At 37.7% G+C, this 10052-nt stretch overlaps 1 protein-coding gene across 1 annotated transcript in view; it reads right to left on the bottom strand.

The window, feature by feature from the left end:
* Positions 1-1397: 1397 nt before the first annotated feature.
* Positions 1398-10052, bottom strand: part of LOC107695092 (gamma-aminobutyric acid receptor subunit beta-4-like) — a 54757-nt gene continuing 46102 nt past the window's right edge. The window contains exons 5-10 of the mRNA XM_016494899.1: positions 8653-8735; positions 5786-5923; positions 4600-4752; positions 3555-3811; positions 2802-2891; positions 1398-1847 (exon numbers count right to left, since the gene is read on the bottom strand). Of these exons, the coding sequence (XP_016350385.1) occupies positions 1494-1847; positions 2802-2891; positions 3555-3811; positions 4600-4752; positions 5786-5923; positions 8653-8735 (1075 nt within the window). The 3' untranslated portion in view covers positions 1398-1493. The remainder of the gene's footprint in view (positions 1848-2801; positions 2892-3554; positions 3812-4599; positions 4753-5785; positions 5924-8652; positions 8736-10052) is intronic.

Here is a 10052-nt window from a genome sequence, read left to right as displayed (position 1 = left end):
TCAGTTCATGGCTTTTATCGTACAAGTCATTTTGCCCCGAAAAGACTCAGAAGCTTTTATTTTATTAATTTTTTTCCTGATTATGCTTTGAGATTCAATCCCAAGATGCAAAACGTCGGAGCTGTGGGTGGGTCTGCAGTGCTTAAAGTGAAAGGTCAAATATCAAGGGTCATTCGGCCCTCTTTCACTGATTGATGAACTGAGGACACATCCTTCAGGTTTCAGACAGGCACATTTTAGAGAAACTAAAAACATCAGCATATATCATTCTCAGGATGGATCACTACAATGACTGAATATATACAATATCAGGTCACACTATGGTTCGAGTGGTTGACTTAAACATGAAACAGATCAAAACATGGTCACATCCCCTGTTGAATACACAATAATCTTTTATCTCCTTATTTTGTACATTTTCACATAGTTGGACTAACTTCAAATCCAAGTTCTAAAGAAACGTTACATCTCACTAAGGGTTTCCCTCCATTCCAAACAACACAAAGCTCTACAAGATGTTCATGAATACTGTATCAATAGAACATATGAAATGCACTAGGAACAAGAGTAAAGAAAGAACAACAATGTCAATAAGGCTACGGAATGAATGAATGTACTCTTTTTTTCCTCTTCATTTTCTTAAATTCTCAATGAATGATGCATACCAGTGGCTTAATATCTATTAATAAACTACCTCTAGAACATGTTTAGCTGATGCCCTTCAAAAATATGAGTATACCCTTGGCCCAAAAATGAAAGGAATGAGAATCTGCAAAAAAGAGAAGAGAGAAAATTAACCATACTGACTCTGGGCAGGATGCATTGGTTAAAACTCAAGATGGCCATCCAGTGTAAACCATTGACCAGAGCTGAGAGGTCCGATAAAGAGAACGCTTGTCACTTGCAAAATCAAGGAATGACACATAATTCCAAAAGAGGTTGCTGTACAGTGTAGAAATGGACATTTCCGTCAGTCTCTTCCATGGGCATGGGGAAAGCAGTGGATCTGGTCTGGGGGCCCGCTCGGTCGATGCCCCGAAATGCACAAGCCACTTCTGATTTCATGAGCTGCGGCTGGGAGAGGTTGATTACAGTATCAATAAAAAGCAGATGTGACGTTCTTTTTCTCTTGCAATCTTTTCTTTTAGCAAAAATATCATGCAGTCTTTAGTTCCGTGCCCTCGAACAGGGGACTAATGTATGTTATTCGTCGTTTGTTTCAGAAGGAAAATAATTAAAATACTTGAAATGTTTCTTTTGTATTATTCTTAAACATTGAAGTCATTCTATATAACACGTTTCTTTTTTCTTTTTTACACCAGAAAAGTCCTTTAGATTTTACACAGCATGTGTATATAGAAATATAATATATAGAAATATGCATATACATATGTATCAACTTTTCATATATGTGTACACATATTTTCCAATTGTATCAAAGCCAATTCAATGTGCTCTCAAAATATGGCCCATGTTTCCTAGGGGAACGCATATCAATTCACATAATACAACCAATAGATAAGGTTGAAGAATCCAAAAGTGATAGGAAAAATGACCCGGGACCACTTGTCAATGGTGCTAACATCCGCCAAGTTGGGGATTTTGAGCTTCAGCTTGGACGAGCGCCTTCTCAGCCGGCAGTTGGCACGACTGCGCATGGCGCTGCGGTCCAACGAGTGGTGGGTGAACCCATCCCGTGAAGCCATGGGCTTGCGGAACTGCACTCCGGAGCTGTCAAAGGACATGACGGAGTTCCGTGAGTCACTGACGCTGCTGCCAACGTCGGACGGCATCACCTCATTGTTCATCTCCAAAGTGGTGAGAAGAATGTTTCCATAAGCATCCACCTTGAGACAATAAAAGACGGAGAAGGGTTGTCATAAGCGGCCACAGGAAACAGACGGTCCTAAACTGTCTCAAATAGCAATTACTTCCATTCAACCTTTCATGCGAATGCAATGATGATGGTATGTCACAGTTACAACAAACTTTACTTGGGAAGAGGGAACTTTACAAGAATTATTCAAAATGTGATGGCTGACACACACACAGTAGTTCAAGTGCCCCTATTATGCCATTTTTACGGTTTCTAATATTGTTTTGGGAGTCTCCTACAATAGGATTACATGCATGCAACATCAAAAAACGCTTTAGTTTTCTCAAAATATGCATTTAATATCACCTCATTTTCCAGCGATTCTCAAACGATTCGTTCAAAGCAGTTCAAAGATTCAGTCTCTCTAAACCCATCCTCTCCGTGAGCCTGCTCTGCTCTGATTGGTCAGATGGCCTAGTCTGTTGTGATTGGTCTACCGTGTACAGCACATTTCGGAAAAGATACGCCTATTTCAATAGTTCTGTATTTTGAATGCGCTATAGAAAAAATCCATCCATCCATTTTTCAACAGCAAGCGTAAATCACGCGTTGAACTCCCCGAGATTAGAGAAGCAGTCATCAGTAGAATTAGGTATTTGTGGGCGGGGTCAAGTTGTGCGCGGCCGGCAAACGTAGAACATAGGCATGCATTACGTGTAGCCGTCACGGAAGTGGGACTCGAATTACTAACAACTCGTTTCAGCTGTTCAGAGTCAATTCTTTATTTTGGGAGACAATAACTTTATTTATCGTGCATTTTCAGCTTTACAACTTTGCAGATCGTTTACATTACAGCTACATTACACACTGCATGAAAGGCAATATTGGAAATGGCATAATAGGGGCACTTTAATGACAATATTTCATCATCTTCTGAGTTGAAATTTCCACTGTTTCAACTGATATGATTTCTAAATGCATGTACCCCGACTTTTCTTTGTTCCTCGAGATACAGATTTCTTCTCTGTGTATATGACCTGAGGGTGTTGCTTTGAAACGGCGCTGAAATGGAGTCCTTGCGATGTGAAAGAAAAAATGAAGAGAACATTAAAACGCCCATATAAACTGGCAATCAAGCAACAATTTTCGAAGAATACAAAAGTGCATAAATATGAGGGTGAAGAAGAAAAAGCTTGCATTAAAGACACAGACACAAATGCTTTATTCAGTCCAACTCTCATTACTCTGGTTTAGTAACTGAGCTTAGTCCACACAGTTGTTATAAGTATGAAAATGGCTGACATTTTAAGAAGGGAGAAATGAATCGGTCTATCTCACGGTACATTACGGTGCTTGGATTGAAAAAGAAGCCTGCGTCAAAAAGCAGACTAGAATCAGATAGCATAATGACAATGTAATTTGTAACTTTCCAAGCAAGAGGAACCTCTCTTATTAATGAAATGCAGCTTCAATCAAATGAAATACATCACTGATTAAGTAAAGTCATGGTTAATGGGCAATTTAATGTTCGTTTTTAGCAGTGATGTGAAGCGATTCATTCAGGCGATAGTTATTTTGATGAGTGAAGTTGTTCTGCTTACAAACTAAGTGAATACGTATTAATTTAGACATGCATGAACATTGTCAACGCTTATTAAATTCATTTAAATTAGCTTTTAATTAGCACAAAAATGAACTGTGCAACTGTTATAAATGGCTTACAAGAGATCTTGCGTACCTGTTCCCTTAGACGCTTCTCCTCATAGCGGGGACGCTCGTTGTTGGCTTTGTTTAGCCTTTCGTTGATCTTTTTCTGCTGCTGGGGTCCCCTTCCAAAGAACACGTAGTTTACGAAGGCATATTCAAGCAGGGCCAGGAAAACAAAGACGAAGCAGCCCATGAGGTAGACATCGATGGCTTTCACATAGGGGATCTTTGGGAGGGTCTCCCTCAGGTGGGTGTTGATGGTTGTCATAGTGAGCACCGTGGTTACACCTGCAAGAAAGCCATGTTAGTCACTTCAATGAATAATGTTACGTTCATGCGACTTGCGTCGAGGCTTTCATGAACCACTTAACAGGGTCATCATGCTCCTACTTTAGGCCCAAGTTGAAATAAGACATGCCCAAAGAAATGAAGGTGAAATAAGACATCCCACTATGTAGTTGTCTAATAGTAAGCTTTCTTATAGAATGCGAAGTGGCCAAGTTTTAAGCCTGACATAACAGAACTCAGAACTAAAGATTAAACAATTTCAATGCTAAAAAAAGAGAACAATTCTGGTGATATATTGCAGAAAAAAAAATAGACATAGTTTCACAAAGCTTTATGTCCTAGAATACTTTGGGCTGGTTTGCATAGCCAAGTACCTGTGAAAAATAAAAGGACAAAAAAAAAATTTATGGGGATGCTAAGGATAGTTTTCTCAAGCAATTTTAGACATGCTTAATCTACACAAACATTGGATTACTCTTGTTTTCATTGTTGTATCTGCATCACCCACATAATTATACTTAATGCAAATCTTCCAGTGAAATCAGTGGCAAACGGAGTCAAAGCTGAAACCGTATGAACTTTGAGCATCACGTAAGCTTAAAGCTTCGCTCAAGTTTATTGCATTGGGGAACATTCACGCAGGTCATGTGAAAGGGCTTCAACTGCTTTAATCATGGTTGACAAAAAGTAGAATATAAGAATAGTTTGCGCAAAAGACAATTAAAATGATTGATACGGTTTTATACAGGAAAAAATTACTTCCTGATGAACAAAACGTTAAAGGTTACCCAGGGCCACACGAGCAGCAGAGGCATCATAGTTAATCCAGAAGGAGACCCAGGACAAGATTGTGATCAGAATGGAGGGCATGTAAGTCTGCAGGATAAAGTAGCCGATGTTTCTCTTGATGCGGAAACTCAACGACAGCCGAGGGTATGAACCTGGGGAGACACAAGTACAAAGCAGAAGCCAAAAAAAAAAAGATATCAACATGTAACTGGAAACACAAAAGAGCAAGCACAGGAAAAATAGATCTACAATTTGCAATTGTCAAAGTCTGCACTTTGACAACAGTCATTTTCCCATTTGTTCAGATGGAGCGTTTAATTTCCCCAAAGCAATGGATTCCTTCCCAGGGACTAGTTCCATTCCAATTAAACATGGCAGAAAGTCGCAAACATGGCAGATTTTTCTGAAACTCCCTTCTCAGCAGGCAGCGTCTATGTCCCTCTGAGAATTGTCACAAAAGCCTGCAGTGTCTTTTTTTCAATTTAGCTTTTTAATACAGGGAATTTGAGAGAGAGAGAGAAAACAAATAAATTATGTAACTGAAGAGCATGTCCCGTTAATGTGTCAAATCTGGTGTGTGGTTTAAGACAACTGTAAAGAGCATGTTTCAAGAAGCCTTTCCAAGGTTGGCCTGCACATGCCTGTTTAAAAACTATGCAGCTAAATGTCAGGTGTGGTATGAATAATTGACTCATTCAATTGATTATTCAAATTGCTATGGCTATTTGAAAGGAATATTCTTGTTTATTCCCTGTGGTTCCAATCTCACTGCGCTTGTACCTTAAGTAAAAGGTTTTTTGGATAAGGATGCAATAGAACAAATTCCACTGGGAGCCTTTCAGCAGCAATTTTATCAAAGAGAGAGGGAAATAGCTTGATCAGGCTGTAATTTAAATAGCATTTGAATATGAACGGTACCTGACGCCAATCACAGCACTATTTTTTTTACTATTATTCACTCTTGTTTGGACACCTCCCCATGAAATAAATAAGAGTGCTTACGAGCAAGAGCACTTAAAATGATAGCCGCATTTTCTACATTAATTTAAGTTGAGCAGTGCATTGCGATAACCTTAAATATTCAGTAAATCTTGTTCACTGCATTGTTCTCACTGACCGTTTGCTCTGGCCATGGATTTAATGCTGGTATTAACCCCATTTTGCATGCAAGTGATTCATCCATACCTGTAGTAAACCTCACTTCTCTGGACACAAGACGTAGCTCCACAATGGAGAACTGAGGCAATTCCAGTTTGTCGACACCTGTCACAGCATTGTCCCCTCCTTGCCAGAAGAACACGATATCATCTGTGGTGTACCCATCTGCAGAGATTATAGACAGTACAATAAATGTTTAAATAGAATGTAATGTATGTATCTTACACAACCATAGCACTGGGCAATGCCAGTTTTACATCTAGCAGACAGGTCTCAGAGATGTTTTGTGAAATGCAAATTGAACTACATGGCACAACCTACCGGAAGGCACAGAACAAATGAGGTTATTTCCTTCATCAAAAATGTGGTTTGTGTTTTAGTGAGATGTAAATTGGTCTGCGTTATGTGTCATGATCAGCACTGTTAATTTCACAAATAAATGGTTCTGCTGTGTTGGTTGCTGTGTTCAGTTTCATCACACATTTTGGGGTGTTTAATGTGCTTTCTGTATGACAAGCTGTGTCACGAGGAGAGAATATGGCAAGAGGTATGCAAATTAAGTGTTTGTCAACATTTAGAAATAAACTAAATAAAATAACCTCTAATATATACTATAATGCTGCAGCTTGTCACACAATGAAAAGCATAAGAATGTTGTAAGATGTTTGTAAAAACACTCTTATGCAAATTATGTAATTCAGACATAAATTTCTTCTGCTAAGTGCACAATTTATGGAATGAGACGATTCACATGAGAATGGCTTTGTACACAATTTAAATGATCTTGTGAATAATTTACACAAAATTAGGCCATTTATGTGAGAATGGTTTTCTGAAAAATGAGAAGTAATAAAAGTTTTATGACGGGTTTATACAATTAATGCAACATAATAATGTTTTTACAAACAGTTTATGTGTTAATGAACACTTTCAGCATTGACTGTGTTTTAGGAATGATTTACAAAGAAACTTTTTCTTATGTTTCATGCATGTAGCCCACAGTGCAGTTAGTGACACCTAAAGAATAGTTATCGGAATAGCTAGCTTTAGTGTTCGAAAAGTAAGGAAATGTTGATACAAGCAAATCTAAAAAAAATGTCATGCCTCAGCAGGCTGTGACATCTGACCCATTGATTGGCATGAAACAGTGTGCATGGTATAATCATTCGAAACACAAATCTAGCTATTTGACTGGGCTCCTCTGATGCACCCGTGATAGACAGGGCACACTATCCTGGTACGCCTGACTGATCGATAGTGCAGGGCACCTCATTGATAAACCAGAAAACACATTCAATCTTACCTACGTCTGTCAATTGTGCCATGAGCCCTCAGTGTCAAACCCTTACAAGAACATTTATCACTACTGACACCCAAAGACAGAGTAGGCAGGACTGCAGATATGGGTGATTGCTCTAAATGGGCTTAATGATTGGGTTTGCTTACATTAGGTATCTGTGGAGTGTGACAGAGATAAGAAGCAAAAGTGAAATTGATGAGCTGGATGAGTTCAAACTGCTGTTGTCCATGGTCACGGTCGCTTCAAGGTATCTTAGAGTTGGCGTTTGTGCTATGTAGGTTGTGAGGATGATTGATGAAGATTAGACTATCATGCCGGTGATGGCGATTCTGATTCATTTCCTCAAATTTGTTCTTTTAAACAGTTTGTTTCAATGATCCAGTTCAAATGAAAAATCTGTTCTTTGACATCAATGCATGGCATCTGATTTCCTAGTTTGGCATATTATGACCTTAAAAAACATTCCAGTACAGCCACAAGTGGGAACACATTGCTGTTTATCATGTTTTGTCGTTCCCACTCTTTCCCACCATTGACAGACTTTTCCAGCTTTCCATGTTTTCACTGTTATGTAGCTGGGTAGAGCTGGGTAGATTACTTACAAATTGTAGTCTGTTACTAATTACAGATTACATGATGAAAACTGTAGTTAGTAATGTAGTCTAGGTTACTCATTTTAGGTAATGGATTACTTTTTGGATTACTCTTAGATTACTTTTTTAAATCAGACTTGTTTTAAACCTACCGTTAAATGTACCATATTGACATAAAGAAGCAAAGGGGTTTCCCAAACTGGGCTTAACGTAAAACTGCAGTGAGTTTGTGAGTTGATAAAAAGCTAACAATTAATTTAATCATAAAATGTAAAATAAAAATGCATGAAGCTAGAATAAAACCTTTTTGTTTGTGTGTTTAAAGCAGCACTATGTAACTTTTGGCGCTCTAGCGGTTAATAAACAGAACTGCACACATCCCGCGGAAGAACATTCCAACCGGAGCTACTTCTCTAAGTTTATGTCTATGGCGATTCACGCAGGCATGTGTTACTCCGCAGAGGTGATGACCCGCCCAGGCTACAATAGTCCAAATATAAGTACTTATTATAAGTGTACCGTAGTGATTCGGAATAAGACAAAAATGCGGTTTGGAAGATGAATTCATGACGTACTCGCTCATTATATACATTTAGCAAATTTTGAACACAGAAAAAGTTACATAGTGCTGCTTTAAAAGCAGAGGCTCTATTCTTTCTTTTGGCATATTGCAGATGTTGATACAACAAAATATTCTGGGCCATGAAAGTTGATCAAAAATGCTGGTGGTGGCTGGCAACTCTGGTGGGGAAGAGTTAATTATGTTTTATTTATATGTTGTATTAATAATGGTATTTATTGTAATTTAAATTTTCATGCTTCAGTTCAGGTTTTTGCTGCCATGATTCATCTCATAAAGAAAGAAGAAAAAAAATAAATAAATATGCAGAGACAGTTGTGTAGAACACAGCAAGTTATGCTCTCTATGGGTGTAGTACACTAGTATTACATCTAGAAAATAGCCAGTATGTGTATGCATGTTCACATTTCCTTTCACTTACAACTCTCAATCTCTAGGGTGCAGTTCTGTTCATCGAGGGGGTACCGTCTCAGGTCCATCATGCAGGCTGCTGTAGTGGTTATTCTGGAAAAAGGACAGCAAGAAAAAAGAGAGAGAATGAGAGACACCGTTACCTTGGTAACCTTATGAAATCAGCTTGACACTTGACTGCACCACGTGATTGGATTGGAATGGCTGTAATCTATTCTTTTATACAAAGAAAAAAAAAAAAAAAAAGGAGGAAAATGTAATTATTGGTAAGCAAATTGTGTTTGAGGTCTTGAGGTTTTGGATGTTGATTGGTTGCAAGGTGAGATAGATACAAAGAAGGGAAATATATTAAATAAGAAGCAGAAAAAAATATATACATACACATACTCACACATAAAAAAAAGCCACTTCATAAATTAGCAAATTTTAAATGTCAATGTGTCATTTTGGTTTCACTTTATTTTGATGGTCCCTTTAACACTTTCTGTTGACTTTAGGTAAAGTAGCGACTACATGTCTACTAACTCTCATTAGAGTGTTAGTGAAGAATTAGTAGACTGGTAGGGTTAGGGTTAGAATAAGTTGACATGTACTTGCAAAGTTACTTATAGTCAGTAGAATGTCTGTTGGGAGACCATCACAATAAAGAGTTAGCAGATATTAAGCATAAAGTCTACTAATACTCTAATGTGAGTTAGTAGACTTGTAGGTGCAACGTTATTTATTGTCAACAGAATGTTCAAAATGGACCATCAAAATAAAGTGTTACCGTAATTTTTGTGACAAAAATCACAAAATATTAATCACAATATTAAGTGTTGGGATGCTCAGAGTCTTGGGCCGCAGGCAGGAAAATATCCTAGATGGTTGGCCAGTCCAGAAACATCGCATACATATTAATTAAATCAAGCAATGATTATTAGTAAAAAAGGGAGCTTGATGCAAAAAAAGAACACTGAAATGTATATGCAAGCCATAGTGTATGTTAGTTTCTTTTCAGTCAATTGGCCAAACCGATTTACAAAATGGTTCATTAAACTGGTCTGAATAGAAATATGCTTATCCTTATAGGTACATGTAAAGGAATACTTATTTTTTTCAGTAATATTCCTCCCCATCGTCATAGCTTTCAATTCACAATTTTGCATGCATATATTTAAATTTGACACATTGTAATCAGTCGTGACACATGACAAGGACATTGACATCTAACCTGGCATGACATGATATAAGAGTATGGTACGTAAATTATGAAAATTTACTTTTTTTATGTGGACTATTCTTCATTTTTTTCATATCTTCATCTGTTAGTTATAATGTTGCAACTGGATGAGTGAACAAATTATATTATATTATATTATGTTATGCTATGCTATGCTATGCTATGTTATGTTATGTTATGTTATGTTA

The sequence above is a fragment of the Sinocyclocheilus anshuiensis genome, unplaced genomic scaffold (assembly GCF_001515605.1).
Source record: "Sinocyclocheilus anshuiensis isolate Anshui unplaced genomic scaffold, SAMN03320099.WGS_v1.1 scaffold506, whole genome shotgun sequence".
NCBI lineage: Eukaryota > Metazoa > Chordata > Actinopteri > Cypriniformes > Cyprinidae > Sinocyclocheilus > Sinocyclocheilus anshuiensis.
This window is presented reverse-complemented; position numbering and strand designations above follow the sequence as displayed.